Source organism: Anser brachyrhynchus (assembly GCF_964034855.1).
Source record: "Anser brachyrhynchus genome assembly, chromosome: 3".
Classification (NCBI taxonomy): Eukaryota; Metazoa; Chordata; class Aves; order Anseriformes; family Anatidae; genus Anser; species Anser brachyrhynchus.
In genome coordinates this window covers 68,475,864-68,502,018 of record NC_137696.1, presented here as the reverse complement: position 1 = coordinate 68,502,018, position 26,155 = coordinate 68,475,864, and the positions used below count along the sequence as shown (strand labels likewise).

The window sequence follows — 26,155 nt, the reverse complement described above, 5'->3', positions numbered from 1 at the left end:
ATCAAATACAGAAAAATACTAGATAGTAACGATTCCAACTATAAAATCCTCCCTCTTGTACTTGGTGGAACATATTTCCTCCTCACACATTTAGCCAGTATACGAGGTACTTTGCTTTTACTTTTATCTTTGTCCTGTCACTGTAACATTTTTCTGTTCCTCTGGTGTTTCCCAGAGGGGGGAGCCACCTGGGATTTTCCCAGGAGCATGAGTAACGGTAGAGGTGGGCACTGGGTGACTTGACCCTGCACTGTAGCTCTAGGTATCTCCAAAGAGCTGAACGAGCCATACTCTGCAAAAGGTCAGCAAGCCTCACTTATGTCCAGTGAGTGAGTCCTTTGACTGAGACCAAAGCTTTGGCACATTTTAAGCCCCCAAATGAGTACTTATCCTATTACAAGTGAGCTTTTTCAATGAGTTGTTCGCTTGCTGTTAGCTGACACACTCCCTCACTAATTACAAAATCACCATCAGATACTTTGAGTTTCATTATTTGTTTTCTCTATAGAGAAAGTTCTCTCTCTGAGCTATTGTCACTGTTCTTGTTAATCCACTGCCTTTTGCATCTGTTCCCAATTAAAAATTAAGGAAACATTTATCTGTGTCAATTCCATCCACTGTTCTTCAAAAGGGCTCCTCTGAGTTCGCAGCGCCCTTGTCATGCAGCTCCAAGAATGTGTGCACTGCTGATTCATGCAAAGTGATAAATTCACTGCTGTTTTTTGTACTTCGTTCAAAATCCAAAACATCTTTGCCCAGCACGTATGCATCCCCAGATTGTGTGAGCCTTCCTCTTTTCCCTTTTTCAAGGCCTTCAAACACAGTCCATCCCCACCTACTCAGCAAGAGCTTTGTTCCAAATCTTAGTAATGGCAAGTATGGTCTCTCCCCGTGAAATATGGTACTTCAGCTGTAAATCAGTCACTAATTTCCTTGTTTTCATATTCTTTTGGTATAACTTGTTTAACAGTGCATTGCTAGTGTTCTTTTTTTTTTTTTTTTCCCCGTGGAATTTAGCTCCTTGCAAATTGCTATACTTTAAAGATTAATTTTGACAACCCAAACTAAATAGAAATACTTAAACCAATGAGTATTCTGATCCTTCTCTGGTCAGAAAGAGGGCTATTTCAGGCTGTTTGACACTCCTGCTTTTGCTTTCTTCCAGATACTGAATTACAACGTATTAAAACCTTCTTCGTCAGTCATGTTTCCAAAGGTTTCTGAAGCAGAGCTTCTGAAACTCACTCCACTTTTCCACTAATCATTTCCTGAGCTAATTCTGCCCATTACAATAAGTAGCTCAGTTATTGCTCAGTGCTCTAGATGGTCTGCTTCTGGAACCCCCAAAGCCAACTGCCCAGCATTATGTACATACAAACCTTTGTGATACAAAACCAGAGATGCTCCCTGTCTCACAGCAGAGACCCATCGACGTCTGATCTCCTCTGAATTTAGGGAATCATGGATTTAAAAAAACGTTTAAAGCTCCTGAGAGAACTGAAGAGGTGAGATGACAGAAGAAGAGAGACGAATGGTAAAATCGGCGGCGGGGGGGGGGGGGGAGTGTGAAGGCATGCAGAGGGATGTAAGCATGAGGAAAATGGTCACAGCAACAGAAGATGAAGGCAAAATGGGAAAGAGGAGAGAGGAGAAGGAGAGAGGAAAATGTGTAGGTATCTCTAACTCCAACAGTCTACAAAGTTTTTACTTGATTAGCAGATCCTTGTAAGAAACAACTGCATTGAAGAGAATACCACACTACAGAAAAGCTAACGAAGTTAATTATGCGTTATCATCTGAACTTTTCAAAGTTTCTATTTACAAAATGTACATTAAGTACATAGTTTGAGATAACCGTGTCATCAATGGCTATTTCTAATTAATATTATTTCCAAATCATAGAAAAATACTGTGATCCCTCCATTTTCTTTTTATAAATAAATCAGTGTTAATGCCCCCACAACATAACTAACATTACACTGACTCTACAAAACCTGCAAAAGTCATGATGACAATGAGGCTATTTCTGAGTCTAAGTGAAATATGTAGGGCACAGAACCATGCATCTTACTGTAGATCTCATCCTCCTAGTTGGAATCCTGCTTTAGGGAGCAAACTGTCTTTTAACAGAGTTTAGATGAATACCTGATCACTTTGACATTGAACTGAACTCACACCACACACATGTGCAGCCAACCACAGAAATTGGTTTACTACTGCTATGGGAGCTCAAGGAACCACACACGAGGGAGTACAGCTCTCATCCTCTGAGATGGCTAAAAGCCCTCAGGACTGCACCTTGCTTGCATGCCATGTATTTTGAAGTATGTGACAAAATGGACATATACTTTCAAGTTAATCAATAGCACACAATTAAAAATCTGCATTTTATTCCCAACAGTATACAATCATAGAAGCATTTAGGTTGGAAAAGACCTAAGGACTCTAAGATGATCAAGTCCAACCACTTCCCTGGGCAGCCTGTTCCAATTCCTCACAACCTTTTCAGTGAAGAAGTGTCCCCTAATTTCCAACCTGAACCTCCCCTGGCACAACTTGAGGCCATTCCCTCTAGTTCTATCACTAGTTATCTGCGAGAAGAGGCCGACCCCCAGCTCCCCACACCTTCCTTTCAGGCAGTTGTAGAGAGCAATGAGGTCTCCCCTGAGCCCCCTCTTCCCCAGACTAAACACCCCCAGTTCCCTCAGCTGCTCCTCACAGGACTTGTGTTCCAGGCCCTTCACCAGCTTCGTAGCCCTTCTCTGAACATGTTCCAGGGCCTCGATGTCCTTCTTGTACTGAGGGACCCAAAGCTGAACAGAGTACTCCAGGTGCGGCCTCATCAGAGCTGAGTACAGGTCAGTATCACTGACTTGGCCTCACAAGAGGCTATTTTCAGGTCACAAGCACTACCATTACCAGTGTGTCTAAATACAGCTACCTTTTAAAATACATTAATCTTTCCCTGAAAACAACATCTGCTTGAAATAGTGTACCTTAGCAACTTCTGATCCCTGAGTGAATTTTCCTCTATACCAGGGTACCTAGGACACCAAAGCGAAGTTTAAAGAAGGTCACTGACAGCATGCTGGCATGCTAGTCCAAAAACCTGCCTAATGTGTATCATTTTCCATGAGCAACCCACAACAAACACAGAAGACAAAGTACATGCACGTGACTCTGCTCTTCACAAGCACTGCTGCAATGACCAGCCACCACCATCACTGCACACCTAACTAGATAAAGGCTATCAGAAACCATAATCCTTCTTGGAAATGCAGTTAAAAAGAAAGAGAAAGCCATTTTCCATGGACATAGTAATATTACTACTACTTTTTTTCAGGAAAATAGCAACCATAAATATCCATAATGTAAGTCCATATACAGAAATAATTCATCATGACTTATATTTATAATTAACTTAAAAAAAAAAAAAAGTAATGCTAAAATTTGAATTGCATGAAACATTCTAATTCTGGCCATGTCAATAAATCTTCACATGATGCATCTATTTCTCTATAGCTCTCTACAGATCCTCATATTCTGACTATTTAATCAGCTGTTCTCCCTTCTTTATTGCAACAGTAAACATATTCCTCTTCCACTTCTTACAAAATTGAAAATATATGGCAAAAAAATGCTACCAGATTCTAATCTTGATTGCTATCCATATGTATAGCTATACACGCTCCTTTATTTTACAGGCAAGGAAACACACTGCACTTTTTTCAATTTTATGTTTTTATGTAGCTACAGTCTTATGTTATCCCAACTACTTTTTTGTTATTGTTACCTATGGTGCTATCTATTTTCATTTTGTTGTTGTCAATATTTTAATGAAGTCTAAACATAAGAAAAGGAAACTAAAATTGTTCTTCATTTCCACAGCTGTAACCTTATTAGAGAAAATACCTACTTTTATTTTAATTTCTTTCATACCAAGATTCATAGCCTAATCATTGAATGTCACCATCATCATCTACGTCTATTTTTTATTTCTCCCCAACTACATTAAGTTAAACTGCCTTGTCAATGAAATTTCACCCATAGCATTTTAAAAGAGGAGTTGTCAAAATATTACTTTACTCTGCTGGGTGTTTTTAAACAGTTAACAGATACTATATACTGAAACCTTGAATATACACAAGTTATTGCTTAAATATGTTTGCTGATGAGGTTTTAAATCTTGAATAGTCTTAAAGCACGGAACTGAATATTTAAATATCATTTACAGATTAACTTGATTTTCAAATACCACGCCAAAAATATCATGAGGAAGCCTTCACCTAATACCACTGTGTGATTCTTGTCACCTGCGTGAACACATTTTTACAATGACTAGGAAACTACCTTCCTTTTTCTTGCAAGTGAGATATTCAGTATGACTTGAGCTACAGGGACAGTTTGGGCTATATATGCAGGGTGACATTTATAGTATTTTTAAAGCTATTGTTTGAGGCCTAATTAATACATTAATAGAACAGAACTTCCATCCTTCGAAGCACATATTGTAACACACAGTCATTTCCTTCCACCTGTCTGGACTGGACTTGGATATAATTTGTGTAATAGCATTTATACCTACCGTCTTCATCTGTCTGGATAATGGTCTCCTCGCTTTCTTTCCTCCCTTCCGGGTTGGTTAAGATCATTTTGAGGCTGACATTCGTGTATGGAGGCAGGTGATCCACAACATGCTGTGGTGCTTTGGGGTCCATGTCCAAGCAGTCTGCCTTGCTCTCATTGCGTCCACAGAAGTAGTGGTAGCATATAGTGACATTGAAAGTGTGGCAACGAGTGATATTGTAGCCCAGAGATTCCCAATCCACAGCAATGTGTCTGGCCTGAATCTCAGCAATCTTCAAAGTTTTGGGTGTTCTCATGGGTTCTAGAAAACAATAAAGCAAAGAAAAATGCTGTTAATGTTCTTCATCCTTGCACAGAACTGTAAGATATAGATGACAGCTATACGGAAGTGAAAACAGAGGATGTACCTAGCACACACAGACATATTACTGGAAGAAGTATCATCCTTTGTACAGGTACCCTGAAGGGAAAAAACTGCCATGGCCTCCCTGTTTTTTATTTTATTGTTCTTCTGTCTCTCTCTGTAGGTTTCAATTAGTGATTAAGACTTAGTAACAGTGAGAAAATGTATTGCTAATTAATAGCGTAGCAATTCAAAGCAATTGAGAATACAGACAGCAGATGCAAGAAGATTGACCAAAAGGCCACCCAGCTGTCACCACTGGCTTACCTTCTTGATATCCCTTCCTTTTTTTTTATTCTTTTTTTTTATTATTATTATTTTTTACCTGAGTAAATTAGATAATACATCACAGTGGGGTAAAGAGTCAACAGTCACTACACTATGATTTATCATGCCACCAGGCAATGCTATGTACTAATTATACTAATCATCTTACTAAGCCAGCAGTTACAAAAATGATGCAGATATTAATTAATGTTTATTATTTTGGTAATGAGGCTACTCATTCAAGCAAAAGCCCTGAGAAATATTGCAAAAGTGCTTCTGGATATTCCCATTGTATCCCGCTTCTTTCAGACCCCCAAAACTTTGCCTGGCCACTGCTCTAAACTGGTAATCTCTGAACTGTGACCTAAGCTCACCTGCTCGCCCCATGTGCGTGTCCACCAGCAGAGGATGTGATACTCCCCAAGCTGTCATCAATCTTTCATCAGCTCTCTAGCGTATTCATTTCTCATGCAAGACTAACTTTTATCATTGAACTTAATTAAAATGATTACACAATGAAAATCATGACCATGACTATATATACGCTAGAGTTTCACTAGAAATACACCAAAGGGATCTTTATACCCTGCTAATACATACTTCTTCACCAGAGAAAATAGAGCCTGCTGTAGGTACAGCTGTAGCCTTGCGTCCTTGTTGGTGTAAGGTCAAAAGAGTTGAGATCATCCAAGGAAGTGAAATACGGCATTTCTCTTTCTGGGCCTAACTGTCCTGTGTAACTTGCATTTATGAAATGAGAGTCCCAACCAGCGTACCAGCCAGCCAAAAGCACAGATGGTATATTGAAATAAGGAAATGTCAATCAGTGTAATCTATTCAGCATGCAGTTTGCAAGACAAACTGCAAACATTTAGTTTCAAGCACCAAAACAACCAAATTCTACATATTACAAAGGTATTTCTAGAAACATGATGAGTGTTAAGGATTAAAAATTGTGCCTATTTGTTTCCATGATCTATCCTTCCCTTTCTGGGTTTTGGACATGTTCCCTTTGCCCAGAATTACTGATTTATCATATATATATGGTGAAACACACAAATGAAAAAACAGACTCCCTGGGCAGTAGCTTTCTAAAAATACTGTATAATGTGACAACAGAGATCTGAAGCTGAACGATACTGTTGAAAAGGTCCTTGAGAGATAAGAGATTTGAAGAGAAGGAGATAAAAGGGCTTTAATAGAATAAACAATGGCCAGTGCTTTAGCAAGTACAGACAGGTGAGAGGCAGTTGTAAACAAAAAAAGGGTAGATCCACTGATGGAGCTGGTAAGAATCTTCAAAGAATCCATATTTCTTTGGCTACCATAAGTACTTAGAAAAAAACAAACTCAGGTGTTGCTTGGGAAAAGTACCATTAAAAAAATAAATAAATAAAATTTAAACATCAGCCTTTTCTCATATAAACAGCAATTAAAAAAAAAGTTATACATTCTGTGATTTAGATAATTTTGCAGTCTAAAAGGGTAAATGTTGTTTTGTATTGTAGGCTTACTTTTCTGTCTAAAATGGATTGCTTCTTGTCATTTTAATTTTTTCCTTTATTATACTAATCCAGGTTGTGCCTCCAACCACCCACAACAGAGGCAGAATTCAAATTTGATTTTAAAGTTTACTGGAACCTCTAAAAGAAGCATAATGTGATACAAGTTGTCTGGTCATGAAGGTTGAAACTATTAGTGTTTGAAGCAGACTTTCAGTAACAGAAAATGTACTACATTTTCATCTTGCTTCCATCCTGGCAAGCCTTAAAACACATTTACACTATGGGGTACAGGACTTTCAAAAAAGAGAAGAAAAAAATAAGAACTTTGTTAATCTTGAAGAAAAAATATTTTACAATTCTATGCAAATTCTACAAATGTGTAACAGTATCAGAGGAGATATTGAAAAGCATCCTTTATTCACCTGTCAAAAACGGAAGAATGAAAGACAGTGTGATCTCACTTTCTCACAACTATTCCCTTCTTTGGCAGAAATTAAACAACTTCTGCAATATTGAGATGGTAATTAAAGTCTGCAGAGTCTCTCAACAGCTTTGGTAAACTCTGCCAAAATTCCCACTGCTCCTAAAATGATGCTTTAAAAACACAATTTTACTCTCGCCTCTGGGCAACATTCATCTCAGGGATCTCTAGAGGTAAAGACCAATTGTTTTAAACTACCACACCACAAAGCCTCCATCTGTAACACCTCACTAGAAAGCAATCTCCCAATAATTATTTTTTCTCAGATTAAACACCATTGAATTTCTGAGCAGGTTTCCCAAAAATCCCAGCATCTCATTAAAAATATTTTTTTTCTAGATAGCGGCAAAAGGAAGTGTTCAACTACCATTTTTTCCTTTCTCCCTTACACTTAAGGGACTCCATCTTCCTGAAACGTTTTCTTAATTGTGAATTAATTTTGATTTACACATTCTTTCTGATCTTTCGATATTTTTTATATACTACTAAACCCAGTAATTCATTTAATCTGTCTTCCCAGTTTTTCCCCACCTTCCCTCTTTCAGCCATAGCTAGAACTTTTATCCAAAATGCCTGGGCATCCAAGTCCTTGACTTCTGCTTTTTCATTGACCTAATTATGCCAAATCAGAACCCTCTGCCAAAGGGGGAAGAAATAAGACTCTCTCAAAATCTATTCATTTCTTAACCTATCAGCCGGAGTTTCAATAATACTAACAATGGCAGAAAGTCCTTAATATTTTCCAAACATTAATTTACCAGTTACCCCCGTGAGACAGGTAAGTGTTGTTAATCTTTTTTCTGCAAGGAGGAAAAGACACAAAAAGGTTAATAGCTTGTTCAAAGCTCCAAGGTGATTTACTGCCAGCGCCAGAAGAAAACTGAGTGGTCCCCATCTCCCAGGTCATCTGTGCTCTGGCCACCAGGCAGCAGTGGCTCAGAGCAGCAGCCCTTCAGAGATTTCATTTACACTTGACTTTCCGGTGCCTATGCAGGAATGTGAACTCTACTGCTGGCTCCTCAGCTCTAGTTCCTTCTTAGAAGAGTTTATGCCGTTTTTCTTAGAACAAGTTTGAAAGCATAACAGTGCCCAGATACTAAGTGAAGACCTAAGCATTAAGCCAAGTTATTTGAAAAGCAATAGTTTGGCTTATTCATTTCCAAGTTAATACTCTGAATCAAGTTCTAACGAGGGGGAGGATTTTTAAAGATTCCTTGATTTTGAGTTTAGAAATTGAAAGAAGCAACACATTTTTACTGTTATTTAATCCTGTTTTTAAAATTAAAATTGGGAAAGGAGTATTCATAATTTATTTTTTTCAAGCCTTTCTCTGCAATAGAAAACACATTTAACACTGAAGGCAGCTCCTTGTGGTGATGGCAGAAAGTATTTTGGCCTCCTGTTGTTGCTAGAAACTCAATATACTGTGACCGTATCAAGCACTTAAACATGAACATCCTGACCAGCAGGGTCACATCCTCCAAAAGAAGCACAGCAACAAGGCATATGGAGGGTTTGATGGTGTCGGGGTGTTGACCTTTAGGTCAGTGAAAATACATAATTCATTCTTCATATGAGAGACTGAAGAAGGAGGGCTTCGATCCCAGTTTTAGCTGCAGACGGTAAAGTACAGTTCTTACTAACTGCCTCGTTATGCCCTTCGGTCTGTATGATTTCCTCCAATAAACCTACCTTGTCCCCCAGAGCCCCTCTCCAGTGGGCGGGCTGCTCCCTGCCAGACCCCCTGCCTGCGGTGGCTGCTTCGACCTCCACGCAGCCCCAGCTCTGCCTCCTGCCCTCAGCACCTGAACTCCGTTATCTTCCTCCTCATCACCCTCACCGCACCTCTTGGCAAACAAACGCTACCATTTGCTCTCTGACTCAGATCCATCACCCAGTCTAACTGCTGTTACTCTCAATTAAAAACAGAAGCATCAGAAGAATATTAAAAGAAAAGAAAAAAACAGTAATAAAAGATCTCTACATTTACACAGACTACTAAGTCCTCATTCCTTATCCAGAAACTGCATTAAGTAAAAGAATTACATGGACGTGCCATTCACTTGCAACAATTTATGGATCAAAACGATTTAACCCAACGTTATGGAATAAAATAAAGAACAGCTTTAGTAATTCTCCAAAGGTTAATAATCCGGGGATAGCTGGCAAAAGAGACAGAACCTGTTGACCCCACACCATCTCTCAACTGCCGGATGATTTAATAAGAAGCTCCAGATAACAGATAAAATGAAATTCAATTTCTTTAGTGCTTGATAAGCAACACGTGATACGACAGGTCAATATCAGAGCCTCTTTGTAGAGATTATCTTCACTTATACAGAAATGGCAGTGAAAACAAAAGCCTTCACAGTTATAGAAGAAACAAGGCGAGAGCATGCATTTCCTCAAAATCAATTTTTAATGATAAAACTTACTACCTGAATTACAAATATCCCATCAAATAAGACTAGGAGAGCATGGTAAGGTCCTTTGCTTTTTCAGCCTTTCATCAGAAAGCCTAAACGTTGATTGCAATGTGCAGTTATCTGCAAGGGGAGGAGGAATTAGGTTTTCCGACCAGCAGGTAGAACACACATTTGTTCGCTTGAAATGGAAAACTATCAGAAAAATTTTAAAGCACAAACACTTCGAATAAAGACGGTGCTTCTTGAACACTGCCATATGCTGTCACCCAGTGCATCCTGCCAGTGTATATAATTTTAATTGGGGTTGGCTTTCTGATTTCCAACCCCATCCCCCCCCCTTCAACTATTTCTAGTAAGGCATTACAATGAGGAGCTGATTTCAAACTTCTACTTTACCTACACTGACTGAAATTCATATCACATTTCAAGAGTGGCTCAGATCACTTCTATTGGTGACACAGAAAGAGAAAACTAAGTGGTAGAATCTCAGGTTTAGGAAGGCAAGATAATGCATAAATTCACACAAGTTTTGAGGGAACTACAAACAGATGTGGGACTTATACCGCATAAAACCTCTGACATACAAAAGCAAATGTATGACAATTAGTAAAGGAGTAGAGTCAGTTGGATTTCAGATAGCAACCCTGTACTTTAAAATGCAGTTTCTGACCAAACGTCCTTTAATTATCTTGCCATGAGACTTTAAAATAAAAATGACATAGGAAAAAAAATGTCCTAATTTTTCTGCCAATATTCAGTCCGAACAGCCACTGGAATTCCCCAGACTTTTCTTTATGAGAATATGAGCCTCTCTGTCCTGTGGCTTCTCCTGACCTTTCCAGGAGGGGTCTCTCCTTGGCATGTGGAAAATAAAAAGAGGATTATTCTTAGATGTCACTGTGGCTCCTGCTGCTTCCTCGGTTCACGCAAGGTCATACAAAAACAAAATGTTCCCAAAACTCAAAAAAAATGTTACAGTCCTCCTGCTGTAAAGAATTCTTCTAAAAAGACCACTAATAAGAGCATGTAAGAATGGCACGAGTACACTGGAGAAAGTATGCTGACAAAGAAAACAGCTGACAAATATGTTGTAAGAAAACAGTTTCCTCACTTGCTCGTTTCAGATGCATTACTCTCTATTATTACTTTTGTTACCAGTGAGCAATGAATAGTGTAGAAAGATTTTATATAAATACTGACTAAGCTCCCTCACATCATAAAATCGGTTGAGATTGCTGTATATAAAAGTGTATCACTTGTTGAACAGGACTGGACTAAAGTTATCAGAAATTTCAACACACAACCAGAGTCTCAGCAAGAGAGAACTTCAGCTGTGATCACTTCTGCATTTCTGTGGGTGATCTACTACCTGCTAGCATCCTCTTTGCCTTCACAGTCACTTCACTGTAATCATCTAGTATGTAGACGTGATTTTAAACTCTATCTAAATTCCCTTTATGACCAAGTCAGAAAGAGTTTAAACAAAAAAAAGCAAACAAACAAACAAAACCAACAACACAGGTACAACATAAATCAGCTGACATAACTTACTTATGGACTTTAGAAGGAGAGAATTTGTGCCTCAAAAGCACTCGGTCAGTCTCTCCGCTGACCAAGAAGGCAACCATGACAATTCAGAGGTGGACATCTACAGTTGGTCTGATGACTTGCCCAAAGGCAAGACACAGTGTGTGTAGAAGAAAAGCACTGGGGCTTAGGATCTGACACATCCACATTATACAAATATGTTGCATGGTTTTACTAGCTGTATTTTGTACCCTTGAACTGATTGTCCTCTAGTGGCTGAAGGTACACCACAGAAACTTATTTTCCAGTTCAGTTTCAAAGAAATATGGTTTGCACATTCTGAGACAGCTCTATGATGCAAAACAAAGTGTACTAACTGGAGACAAGCAAGAGATTTCCACCAAAAGCACACTCCTTTAGCAAAGCTAAAGCACTAACATACTGCCTCTCAGTCTCTATTGGAAAAATCTAGGCCATGTTATTTGAAAAGGAGCATCCTATAATTAAATTATGTTATGAACAAACAAAAAAAGAAAACCCTAGGTATGTTGATCTGCCCTAGAATACACATGATGAAAGCCTTGTTTTTCAAGGATCTAATAATCCAAAAGAATGTAGTTCAGACTCACTCCCTAAGGAACATAAATCATACCAAAAATGCCTAAATTACACTGCAAATCTTGCAGGGAATATGGGTATCCTATTGAGGTATGATTATGGATGCCTAACTGATGTGCTTGCCAGAGCACTACCTACAACCATACAGCTTGAAACTAGGTATAGCTCTTGGCAGAATTTAATCTGTCTGAATATGGCTCTAGTGCTGAAGAAAAGGAATAGCCATGTAACTTCTAAAAGCAATGCATGCTTCTTTAGGAGCTTCTACAGAAAACAGAGCTTAAAACAAAGCTGATGTAAGAACATACGTTAAATAACAATATGATGATAATACAAGAAGGCCCAATTTATTCAGACATCCCAAGAATGCCATGCATTTCAGCCTAATTTCCTTGAACAGCTCTTTCTTTTATGACAGAATAGTTTTCATTTCCTTTTCAAGTTTCTTTCCTCTAACTCTGGCAGATTTCTGACCATTTCTAAGTAGAGTTAAAGGCCAGCTTAGAATTAAAGGCAAAATCAATTAACAGCACAGGCCTTACCCTTACCTACTTAATGATACTTCATGAATCGTTTACTTAGAGCCACAGACTCTTTCATGCTATCTGTGTGCATTCCTAGCCACACCACAAAAAATCATCCACTAATTGGATCAACATAGACTTTTCATTTTTTATTAGAAGAATAACCTATTATCCCAGATACTCCAGTTTGGGAGCATCTGCAATCCCTCATATCCAGAAAAAAATCCCTCACATTCGGAAACAGGGCATCAGTCCTGTATGCAAGTGCAGGTCAGAAAGTCTAACCAAGGTATTCTTTATTTTATTATTCTCCTCCTCTCCCCTAAATCTTGTTCCATGTCACCAGTTTAGAGGCTTGACATTTGCCAACCAAATCTGAAAATTCAGGCTTTTAATCTTTTTAAACTTAGAAGCATAAAGAAATAGTGAACATCAAAGAAAGGCAATTCAAATGAAGTTGAAAGAAACCGTACAATCTGAGGTAATTTCAGCAGTCAGACAGAAAATGAAAAATTAACAGGTATGCATTTCCGTAATAAAAATAGAAGGAGTTACTGATCATCTCCTCTTTCAGATGTGTAACGTATACAGAATGCAAAATAAATAGGGATGCAAACAAACAAAAAGAACCCATTTTGTGTACTTTAGCGTGTCCATCTATTCCTCACATGAAATATGCACCCGGAATAAATAAAACAATAGCATTTACACTGTACTAGCAGTATAGATTTATGTTGTTGCTAACAAAGGTTATAATGCAACTGCATAAAAATCTATGAGATTTTCCCCTTTGCATTTCATCCAGCTAACTTATTAAGCCAGTTTACAAATTTCTTATTGACCATGTACCTCAGGGAGCTGAAGAAAACATATGAATTATTACATAGATAATCAGCTGTACTACACTAGTTTCAGTAGCAATGAGAGGATATTCAATATATTCTAGAACATATCTTTTTGGATGCAAAATATAGCTGTTCCTACTTCAGAGGTATAGCAAAGAGATGAAATATAACTGCACTACTGACAATTATTTGCCCATTCCGTCTTGATAGTATGTTTATTCTATTGCCTCCATGCATGATTAACAGTTTGTGCATCCTTCACATGTAATCAATAGCTGTGAAGCCCCGTATTAGCTTTAGAGATTAGACATCCCTTGATAATAAATTCAATTGATTCCTCCAGTTTAGCTTAGCTGCAGAAATCCCATTACTTTTTTTTTTTTTTAATACTTTTTTTTTGAGTTTAAATTAAAAGGAGATATATAGTCTAGGAGCAGAGAGGAAAAGCTGCCATGACCTCTGTAAACTCATTCCTCCAGATGAACAAAACTATCTGGTGTTGTAAAACATGAATCAGCATGTCAACAAGCATCAAGCCGCAAGAGTAAACACAAGGAAAGCCTGACATTTTAAAATTCCTAGAAAACCTATGTGGAGATTAATTGTCTAAGGTCATTTACAAAATTAACAGTGATAGGAATAAATGAACCTTCAACATAAAAAAAATAAATAAATTAGAGGCATGGTTCTACTGAATATGAATGAAAGACTCATCATCTAAAATAACCCATACACATATATAAAAAGAATTTATAATACATATTTACATACACATTTTACCCACCAACCTAGTCAACCTAACCACTTAACACTATGAAGAAAGCATTTACAAACATTTATTCGAAGAAAAATCACCAGATTTCTAAGGTGATATGTTTTTCATTTCCCTCCAATGCACATTCGTAAACATCATTTTATGTCTATGTACAGACAATGTATTTGGGACCTTAAGATGTTTTCAGTATTGATGCAAAACGCCTAAGTGGAGTAGTGTGAATAAGCAATACAAAAGTCTTCTATGGATATCATTAAAGCTTCCTTTATCCAGTGTATAAAAATATTGGTCCTTCAAGCCAGGAAAATTAAATATCACCATATGAAATAGGGTGACCACAGTCACAGAACACAGTCTATAAGAAACAAATAGAAAACACAGAAGAGAGACTCGGTGAACAGAACTATTGCCACATTCACCTCTGATGGATGAGAACTGAAAACTGGAAATGAATGAGAAATGAAAACTGGAATTGAAAGCTGGAATCATGATACTCAAAGTTTTTACACATACGTCTGCATGTGTGTATGCAAACAGGCATTCCCTCACATGCAGAAACACCACTTATCCCTCAAACCGCATCCTCTCTGTGCACACTTAGTGCAACGTTCTCGACTCACTGTGCCTCTGTTCCCATTTAGCCCCACCTGGCTCCTGGTGCCCCTGGGGCTGAAGCCCCTTACCCCCACCCACCCCTGCAAACAGCAAAGAATGGAATTTCTCTCTGCTGAACAGCATACAACTTGGTCCTTCCCATGCTGTGTTTGTATGGCAAAGCCTAGCAGTAACTGTCACACTGTGCTCTGGCTCTGCCACTTTGACCAAACCAATATATAATGCAATTACTATGCACAAATTATATACAGACATATATATCCGTCATCCACTGCGTATGATTAAACTTGGCTGAAACAAAAATTCATCAAGTGGCTTAAAACCACATACCATAAATGACACAGACAGTGCTGCTAATAACATCCCTTGTTATATTATTACTGAGTTTCTACTATAGATGTCAGTACTCAAGCAATTCAGAATAAGAAAGGATGTATGAAATGCCCTTTCCCACGGGTAAATGATACTCTGTCTACAGCAAATCTCAGTCTTCCCCTCCTGGAATACATCTCATTTGTTGCTGTTATGGCTCTCATTTAAATTTTAGATGAGCAGCATATGTTCAACAATGGCTGGTATCAGGACGCTATAAAGAACTGAGTTTGAGATTCTGATCTACCTAAGCCTTACTGCAATGAAGAATGAATAAAACCAGATTTACAAAAATCAGGCAGAAACTTGCATTTTCAAAATTATTTTTCTTTTAAAAAACTTAGATGCCTAGGATAAATTATTAAGGACTGTAAAAATACACTAAGGTCTAAACTTACTGTTATAGATTCAAATGATTAAAATAAAAAATGTACAACTGAGCCCTCCATAATTGTACATGAAGAGTTTAAAATATTCACAGGATCAATGGAAAATGCAACATTTAAAGCCAACAGAAGCTTCATAAATCTATCGCTATATCATTCAATGCATATGTTGTCTACTTCTTGTTCTACCAGTGAAAAAATACTGGTATTGATTATTATTATTATTATTAACCTCGAATGTCCAAACTTGTGGCTTCTATTGTACAGAAAACTTTTCCTTAAGTACCCGGAAATTTATTTAGTAAATTGGCTTCATTTTGTTCATAGGTTAATTCAAAGCTAAGACAGTACTGTGAAAATGTAAGAAAGCTTGTTTTCTTCATAAATGAAGACAAAAAATAAAACAGGTGGGCCAAAAAAAATCCTCTGACATTAAAATCTTGAAGAAAATAAGAAAAAATTTTCAAAGGTACTTAAAATGCTAAAATGCTGGTAAGGTGCCAAGCAGGCAAATACATTTTTAAATAAATTTTTAAATTAAAAAAAAAATTTAAAGCTAGATACCTGACTACCATGAATTTTACCACCTTTGAATTTTGATGAAACTTTTGGACCTAAGTCACTTACCCACCTGCAAAAAAATGAATTATACAAATAAAAAAACCTTCTTAAAATATTGGTCAATGGCCAATGCCAATTCAATATCAAAATGTGATGGCTTACCCTGTGTAAGGAATCCTTTTTCCTTATGCATCTAGCATACTTTTAGCTGATATTGATTACAAAAATTTTATACAATAAAAACTGTTCTGTGCATTTTAAGCAACCACATTTCAATTCAACTGTCCCTTGACGTATCTAAGACAAAAAATGTATTTTTGAGTAAACAGGAAAAGCACTGCTATAATTTTCTAATGTAACAGTCATTAGATGAGAAAATGTAAATAATTAGAAAATACAGTCTAAGCTTGTTAATTTTCAGAGGAAAAAGGCTTCTCTGAAAAGTCCTTTTACGTGTTTGCTTTCAGAAAGGAAAAGGATGGTAAGGATAAAATGCTTTTTACTTTGGCTTTATTTGCCCAGTGTCTGGGCAGAATTCAAGTGGTGTTGGTTCTCTTTCCTACAACCGTACGGCTACAAAGGTTTTGCAAGGCCATTTTGGGAATGGGGACCCAGTCCTGCAGAACCCTTTGCTCCTGGGGATGCCATTGCTCGGACCGAGTCCGAGTCCGCAGAGCAGAGCTCTCAAGCTCCTTTTCTGTGCCGTGGGACAGGGGCCTTGCGACAAAGAATGCAAAAGTAGTGAAAAATCCTCGCTCACCAATGGGGGCACTGGCAAGCTGTGGAAGTGCTTTCTAAAATATGCTGTGAGCTCTAAATAATATATTTCCATTTAACATTTAACTGCATAAAATACTCCAAAAAGAACTGTCCTGCTGCTCATGTTCAATCAGCTAGTGTTTCTCGGAGCTATTGTTTTCTGGCTAAGCAGAAACTTGGAAAATGTAAAATAACTCACCTGTAGCAAAACAAGGTAATTTGTTTTAGAAACAGCTTTCGCTTTGCAAAAAAAAGGTGGCAAAGCCAGCAATTTACTGGGCCCAGCAAAAGAAAATGATTTTAGATGCTGTTGATAGTAACTTCTACTCCTTTTAAAATGAGATGTTTTGTATAAAATGTGATTAATTAATGAGCAATTGATCTTGCTTTGTACAGAACAGATGGTGTTGTTAAATGCAAACCCAACAAATGTAGTTTTCATTCACATGCAAATGTAAAGGATTAGTTCTTCACTGGAAAACGAGTCACCACTCTTCTTATTCTAGGATATCTATCCAGTCCATGCTGCCAGTCATACTGAATAATTTTACGTTTTGACTTTCAAAAAGATATTGTACTAGCACAGTTGTCTTGGCTTCACAGTTACAGCAAAGCAACTGCTGATGTGATAGTGAGACCGGCACTACTCTAAGTCACCCAAGAGAGTGTCAATCACGCTTGCTGAGTAAGTGGAGCATTAAATTATTTTTTTATGCTGATGTTGTACATGCTGAATCACTGTCATCATACAATCACAACAGAATGCAAAAAAGAAAAGCAGCCAATTAGTCAAGTCAAGGCCACACAAGCACACACGGGATAATTTGCAAGTGCAGGCTAATTGCTGGACACCAGTTTCATGTCACTTAAAATAGATTTATTGCTGAGTGTTATAAATGCTCAAGAATAAAAAAAACAACAATCCCCTCCTCCCAATTTATTACTGAAATGCTTAAAAATTCTGCTGAGTGTCTGTTCTAAATTTTAGAGCTACCTTCTATGCTGTAATTTTTTTTAACCTCTTCTAACTGTTAACCTTTTAGAGACTGGCATAATGCGCATGCATGCAATCTACTACCATCCCCTCTGGTCGTCACAATCAACCTACCAGCTCATAACCTTTACTGACAACCACAATAATCTGCTGGATTAAAAATCTGCTGTGGAATGTCTTTAATATCTCTAGAAATACAAAATTCCTCAGAACTAGTTGAAGACTTACAACTTGTGAAATGGTTTTCTGACTTACATTCCAAATATACCTGATTCTTTTGCTTTCCCTTTCAAGATGACTCTATTCGTATTCCTACCCAAACCCATTCATACCGGCTATTGATTACCAGCCTTAATTTCCCACTACTGGCCACATTCTCTAAAACCATCTTCTCCCTTTCTCCTTGAATTGACCCTTGAAGTTATGGCCACTCATGCCTTCCCAAATGCATTAGGCAAAATTATACTACACAATTACTTAAGATGCAACAAGGACAACAACAACAACAAAAAACAAAATACTTGTTTGCCTTTCCCAATAGTCCCTCCATCTCTTGCTTTTGACTTGCACGTCTGGAAGAGAGATCGAATGACAGCGTCATAGAATTCAGCTTGGAAGGGACCTCTGGAGGCCATATAACACAACCTCCTGCTCTAAAAAATTATATCAAGTTGCTCAGGAACTTGTCCAGCCCGTTTCTGAATATGCCCATGGAGGGCGATTCTACATCTTCTCAGGACAACATGCATGCAATATGAATATACCCAAATACAGAATTTATAAATGCAACTTCAAGCCTTGAGCTGATTTCTAACTATTTGGTGTTTGGAACAAAACTCCAGAGGAGCAGAGAATTCCACAGTTCCCTACAAAACCTCAGACTCTACCTTCACACTGGCAAGCACTTCACTTAAATTTCACCTTGTTTCACCTTGTCTGACATACAACTTTGCAGTTCACAAAATAACAGAAGCGTTGCTTCCTACAAAGATATTTTTATTGAAGTATGTAAATTAAATGTCCAAAAAAAGTTGAACAGAAGAATTTAGCTCTCATCTTCCCAAACTGCCTGATGTTAGAGAACAGATCTGATGAACCCCCTTTACTCTGGTCTACATATTTTCCACCATTATTTAGAGAAGTTTGACAAGGGGCAGCTATTGAAACAAAATGGGTTGAGGTTAAGCTGTTTAATAACCCTTGGATTACTACACATATCTTCCAGAAATTTGTAGCTGTATTTTTTTTCTTCTTCTTTTCTCTGAGAGAGAGAGATTAAGTTGTTTTTAACTCCTAGTGGATGTGGTAACAGAATTCAAGAACAGATCTCAATCTTTATAAGCGTGCAGTGATGCAACTAAGTAATTGGCCTTCTTAAGAAAAGATGGGAAAGGCCATTTAAAATCTGAACATACAAGACACTGAAGCCAATATTTTCACATCTACACAAAATCATGCATGTCAGAGTCTTGTGAGATACTGGCTAATATCCTTACACTTTTCTGATCTGTTCCACTACTGTAATCAGCACTATGATTAATGAAATTTATGCTTTCAGTCTGCTTTAACTGCTATACTACCAAAGCAGTGCAGTGCTCTTTTCAGCATTACAACAAAATGAGTAATCTGTATTAACTGCTTGTGAGCAAAGGTTTTTATGCAGAGATTGAAGAGGCTGATAGAATATGTGACTTTCACAGCTAAGCATTTAAATCAAGCCAGTTACTGTCAGGGAGAACTAGCTTACTTAACAGTGAGGTCTATCATCAGATATTTCTGCCAGGCTACAGTAGGGCGTCAATGCTGGCTTATCTAAGTGACACATGGTCTGCAAGAATGAGGGCATGTACTCTGAAAGGAGAGAGCACAGGTTGTATTTCAAGCATAACTCCTGAATGGTTTCAGAGAAAAAAGTCACCATGGCTACAGAAATTTCAAAGCGAAGAGCAAATGCTCTACTCACAGTTTGTTTCCCAAGGAATGATCATCCCTCAAGAAACACATCCAGTAAGTATTTCATCCCAAAGGGACAACAGACTGCTTGTCCTCTTTTGGACACAAATGCTATTGCCTAATTAAAGCAGGGTATACAAAAAGACATTTCTCTCATTTGCTGAGGAATTTGCTGGGGCTTTTAAAACTACTCTCTGTTTAAATGTACATTTTTTTTTCTCTAAGGACAGAAATCCTCATGGAAATTTATCTGAAATTTCTGCTTGTTTTCTTTGTTGTTGCTGGCTCTGAACACTCATTCTTGCTTAGCTATCTTGGTCAGACCATGACTGAGCAGTGTGCTAGGAAAACTGCCATCTGCCATAGAAAGTGTTCAAAATACTCTGAGTTGGTTGATCTACTGATCAAATTTACCTAAACATAAATATAACTGAAGAAGTTCTCCACTGACTGATAAGAAATTAATTTCAATTAAATAGCCTACAAACCAAACACCTTTGTCTTTAATACAACTTGTTGGCAACTTTTACACTGCGTGCAGTTTATGCAGTAGTTTAAAAGCCACATTATAACAGTCAGATTTTGGCAGTTGAGAAGGTCAGGCAGTCAAAGCCAAAAGACACCAGAATATGTTGATAACAATAATAGGGACTAGTTGCAAAGGTAGGTGAAGTTGCAAAACTTGCATTGATTGCTCTCATCTCCATTTGAGCATGAAAATCCAACAAGTTTAATTTCCTTAATACTCCTTGAAAAAAGACAAGATGAGAAATCATTTTGGTGATGCTGTTACGAAGTAAAAACAAATGACTGAGCTGTAGCTATGATTACAATTACGATTATACTTTGGTACTGCACAGATGATAATATCCTAGCATTATGTGGTTTGTGCTACTGCTTGAGTTCAATTTCCTTCAGATAATGTATTTGGATTCCATAATATGCCTCTTTGGTGAAACCAATAACTGAATCCAGTGATAATTCCTCAGAGAGTTATAATTTATGGCAATTGTCTGTTTCCACCACTTTTCTCAGTAATTTGTTCCAATGATTAATAGCCTCACTGTTAAAGATAAATAAGTGTGCCTTACTTCTAATTTGAATGAGCCTGGCCTCAGCATGCAGACATTAGAACTTCTCACATTCTTCCACCTCTAGAGTAAAGAAGCCTTTTGTACCTCGTATTATTTTTTCCCCAAATACTCTGCAGTGTATACATATATAGTGCACTCCTCACCTCCCACCTTCTCTCTGATAGACTTAAATGATCAAGATCTTTAAGCCACTTACTGTGAGAACATGTTAAGCAATGACTCCTGTTCTGGCACTCTTATCCCTTCCTCCGAAATATTCATCGCTCTGTTGAAAGCCTGGACACAGGATGTGCACACAGAATATCAATATTTGTAATACCCACAAAATCACAGCTTTCCTCCTCTGTTTTTGTCATAGTACTATACAAAGAACTATTGTTGACTGCTTAGCTACGTCCCCCTAAAATTCTCAGGTTTCGGTGCTACTTCTTCCAAATGAATTTGTTTATATTTATATGTAGGTAGTAAGACACAGTATCTGTACTATCTCTTCCTTAAACTATCACAGTGGAAAAAAAAAGCTGAAATCAAAAAAAAAAAACCTAACCCACAAAGCAAGTTCATAAGTAACAAAATTCTGACAAGTTTAACATCATGAACTTACGCAGTGAGCTATCTTGCCTTTGCAGACTCTCACTTCACAGCTCAAAATGTAATCAAAATATTAAAATTTTTAAGATTAAAAATAAACACAACCATCTAATGTAAGGATCAGCAAAACTTATCTGCAAATATCTTCACTAGTTTATTTTGCTCATTGCTCCAAATTTACAATATGCATCTACAGATTTGTGTATATTAAAATGTGACAATTATGGCACTTTATCGTCTGCAAAGAAAAATAAAAACAAAATCAGAGAAGAATGCCAATGCAGGGGGAAAGTAGGTCATGCTGTCTCCCTATATAAACACCACAAAAAAAGTCATGCTTGACTGCAAAAAACAATCATACTTTTTTTTTTCTTAAAGACGAGTGTCTTACTGAAAGTCACTGAAGCTTCCCCAAGGACAGCTTGAATTAGAGTCAGAGGCCAAACGTAAAGACACCTCTCTGAAACCTAATCCCCTTGCCCATTTAAAATGCTCCTGCAGCTTCTGATCAGGAAAACACACCACTGGGATTTCACTGGCAGTTCTTCTTGTTTTTCTTTAGTGTTTTCAAAACCAAATAACTGAAATATCTGAACAAGTATCAACACAACTAAAATAATAGCAGATGGGTTCAGTTAATCTTTTCCTTTTGCTACTTTATGTTAGCTTAGATTTTTTCCCTTCCAAAATACTATCTTCTGGCATTATCAACAGTCTTTAGAAGACAAAAATGCATTTGAAATATAAGTGTTACTGCTGTTGATTTATACAAAAGGAGAAACTTAGTCCTAGTTTCCACCATCTTTCTGAGCTATTCCTGTCCGGGTATGGAGTTTGTCTAAGAACGATCCCTGTGCCATTTCAGCTGAGCCTGCAAGCATAGCACCTTTGTTGACCCCATTACCATGCCAAATTTGTTCGGATATTAGCTCCATAGAAAAATTAAAACAGTAAGTAGAGCTAGGCAAGCATTTTAAGTTACCTTGAAAACATTAAGGTTTTCATTCAGCACACCCTATTTCCAGTCTCCGTCTGTCACAGAACAGTAACTTCCAAGGGTCTTTCTGGAAGTGTCTGACAGCTCACCGGGGTCTCCAGCAGACCCTATGCACTCACTCTCACTCCTTTTGCCATAAACACCCCCCTTCCCCTGCCCCACCTGTCTACCTTAATCCTCATACCCCCAAAATGTTCCCCAGTAAAGGCTCAGGTGTGTTGGATTCTACTGCCATAGCAGCTGCAAAAACATTTCCCAGCTCTTGACTTGATCTAACAAAATTATCAGCAATTCCAGATACTTGTTTGCTGGACCGAGGCAAAAATCTGAAGTATTTTACATTTTATTACTTGCAAACAACAGATACAGAACCGAGGCAGACGCTGTGGGCATAAAAATGTCATGAAATATTTTTATATTCTTTGCAACAAGCATTTTGAAAATCAAGATGGAGGTATTTCAGACTCTCCACCATCTTCTCTCCAACAGTGCCAGGACCTCCCCTGCCTTCCCCGTGTTTCCAGGGCTTCAGCCCACCCAAATGGGGCATCTCGGGAGCATTCTTGTCTCGTACAGATGAAATCACATAGGACACAACACCACGCAGAATTGTGACTGGGAGAGCAGTCTCCCAGGCCCCTGTGCCCACTGCCCTTCCACACCGAAATAAGACGTGCTAGCAGAGAGGGAACACGGCCGAGGCACTGGTAGTCTTAGGCCTACACCACACAAATGATTGCCTCCTTACCTACTTTCCTTCATTCTTAAAAATGAATGTTATTTATCAGTAAACAAGCTGTTCGACTGACTTTTTTTTTTCTTTGGTTAAGACTTCAGATGATGAACTAAGTAAGGCTTAAAAAAAACAAAGCAAAACAAAACAAACAAAAAAAAACAACACAGAATTCCAGGAGAGGAAATTTCAGTTTGAATTAACACAGCAGAAAAAATCCCCATGTTTTTACTCTCTTCTACTTTACATTCAGAGCTGAAGTCTGGGTAAAACAAGACAAGATATGTAATAACGACACACTACAAACTTTCTAAATACCTTAGGGAAAAAACACGAGTTCTGTTTACAGCTAACTCATGAAACTGTACAAATACTTGAAAGTATTCTTTGTGCTTTACCTCCCCTCCTCCTTTGAACTTCATTTGTCAATACATTGACAACCAACTAACCTTTAAAAAGCTGGGTCCCTCTGAGTGCTTTTACTCTACTAAATGAAGCAATTATTCCAGTTGCAAATTCAGCCAACCTGCTTATTCACCTCCGCCAGCAGACAGTAAGTGTACTGAACACTTATTAATTATCACATTTCAGAATCAATTTCTTGCCATTTGACGGATGAGGTCTGTATTTCCATCTGCATCTTTCAGCTGCTTAACAGATATCATGTCTCGTGTCACAGTTACCAAATTTCCTGGAAAGCCTCCTCTGACACATTTTTATATGTGTCATTAGCAATATCAAACACCAGTTTTGTGTACAAATATTGCACTGTTAGCTTCCTTCACAGGTGTGCTACCCACAGGGTAACTGAGAATATAAGGAAAACATTAAAATTACTTCATTTTTTCCCCCCATAACACACAGAACAAAACAATACTTTACAAAACTTGTGTGTGTGTGGTGGTGGTGGATGTTAAAAATAATGTTTTGATAGGAAAAATCTAAAGTTTTTTTTCACAAATGCAAGGAGGTTAAATTTTTTGTAATACTAACTGAGTGTAGTATAGATGTAGTAACCCAAGTTAAATAATCTTGATAGAAAACTAATTAATTCAGTGGAGTAGTGTCACAACTAATAAATCACTACCTAAAGCCCCGATACTGTTTCTAAAACAGGTTATGTTTTGTGAGCCATTTCTGTGTCTGAATGCCAGCCCAATAAACCCAGACAAGCAAAAGGCAGAATGCTACTTCGTACTGGAAGTAATCTTTACCTAAACAATAGCCGACAACTTTTCAGTTGATTTATAATCTGTTTATAAACAGTATCCCAACATGTCCACGTCTGCACACTCTACATTTACTCACAAAGAAACATTACAATGTTTTTATTTAAAAAAGCTAAGAAAACCATGAGAGAAGCCTCTATTACTGTCCTACAGCCAATGCAAGCTGGAATTTTTAGATTTTGTTGTTGTTTTTTAAATAACTCCTGGAATTATAGAAATGAAAGAGTAAAACTTCAAACCCTGTAACACAAATATTCCTGTTCAGCATACACAGTACTTAAAATTAGGAAGTGAATCCTAACCCTGAAAAGTGGGTTCAGCAGACCTACTTAATTGTAAAACAGTAGGAAACAATTTTCCCTTAGTGCTAAATTACACAGCAACCTGAGTTGCTTAAACCAAGCTTTAATTATTTAGTTTTACTACATACCCACAGCATAATGAAGCAGCCATCCTCAACAGTTTATTACCATGCGTGATAACAAATGAATAAATAAAAAGAAGTAATGCAAATATTTAGTTTCATATTCTTTTAACAAAAAATGAAAAAAAGGAGAAAAACTCATGCATTTTTAGTTTCTTCTGGAATTTAGAATGCATATAGTATAATGTTCTTTCAATTTCTTCAATTATTTCCTTTCATTTCATATTGCCTTATGCTTTCAGGCTTCACAGTACATAAACAATTCTTTCCCTTCCCCCAAGCATACTGGATCAAGTCCGTAGCATTATTTTATTTTCTCAAATATGACACTTCTACAAGAAAACCGTGCACTATCAACAACCCTGTTCGCCTCTAATGCATAACTGGTAAGTCAAAAAGTATTTGTCAAAACCTCTTAAAGATGATCTAATTGTGTATGTTCAGGACAGCCTTTAAGTTTTGGAGTATGTCACATTATAAAGCCAATTCAGTACAGAATGCATTGTTGCTGAAATGCTAGATTTTTCTCTTCTGTAGTCAGAATAAAAATTGAAAAGAATATTTTTAAGAGTATAAAAGAAAGAAATTAAGATATAATCTATTCACATGTTCAGATATTTCAAAACTGTCAGAGAGATAGTCAGAGATGGAAGAGATGAAACATCTGCTGTGGCAACAGAGGGACTCAAAATGATTGAGCTAGCAAGAGCAACAAACCCACAAAGTAAAAAAAAAATAAACCAAGGCCTCGTACATTCCTTTCACATGGCATTTGTTTTGCATTTGATATTTACTTCCCAGGTACTCCATAGGAACTATTATTACATAAAAGCCTTCACATTTGATATGCCATGAAGTTACTACAATTATTCTCTGATAATCTTGACAGCTATTGTTGACCTTTTGCCTTTTGCTGTAATTTTGCATAACAAGAATAATGCATGTGACATTTTTACTACAGGAAAACTTATGAAAGAGATAAACATTCTAATGATCGGGAAAGCTGCTTTACGCTCCACGCCTTGGGATTCAAGCACCCGTTGAGATGGACACGAGTGACTCTGGCCATGCAACCCACGCCATGCCCGGCACCGTGAGCGAGCCAACAGCTTGTAATGCTGCACGCCACCCAGGCCTTGCCAGTTCTTGTAAGCTTCAGAGTAAGCTTTTTTACCTCACAAATACATACAACCTGTGCTACAGTGTTCAGCTGGTAGCACCTACCGACAGTAAGATTTCCCACTTTGATCTACTTCAATTTATCTCCAAGCCAGCAGTTCCCATACTTGCTTCCTTCCCCTCTCAACCCCATTTCTATGCCCTCCTGGCCACTCGCACCTTGAGTGGCACCACTGCTTGTCCCCAGACCAACAGCTGAAAACTGTGACTGGCCTTACCATGAAAGCAAATGCACTTCCTTCAATGTGGACATAGTAAGTGTGATCTCCTAAGCTGGTGTTTAGACTGTTTACATTGTTGTGACAGTTAT

General features: G+C 37.7%; 1 protein-coding gene and 1 long non-coding RNA gene across 9 annotated transcripts in view; one reads left to right on the top strand and one right to left on the bottom strand.

Annotated features, from left to right (window-relative positions):
* Positions 1-26,155, bottom strand: part of PTPRK (protein tyrosine phosphatase receptor type K) — a 421,389-nt gene that overhangs the window by 94,325 nt on the left and 300,909 nt on the right. For all 8 annotated transcript variants that reach the window (XM_080586782.1, XM_080586784.1, XM_080586779.1 and 5 more), the window contains one exon: positions 4,586-4,888. In XM_080586782.1, the coding sequence (XP_080442908.1) occupies positions 4,586-4,888 (303 nt within the window). The remainder of the gene's footprint in view (positions 1-4,585; positions 4,889-26,155) is intronic.
* LOC308192853 overlaps positions 14,710-26,155 on the top strand; it is a 58,969-nt gene continuing 47,523 nt past the window's right edge. Inside the window, exons 1-2 of the long non-coding RNA XR_013949165.1 lie at positions 14,710-25,052; positions 25,628-26,155. The exon at positions 25,628-26,155 is cut by the window's right edge and continues 47,523 nt beyond it. This is a non-coding gene — a long non-coding RNA (uncharacterized lncRNA). The remainder of the gene's footprint in view (positions 25,053-25,627) is intronic.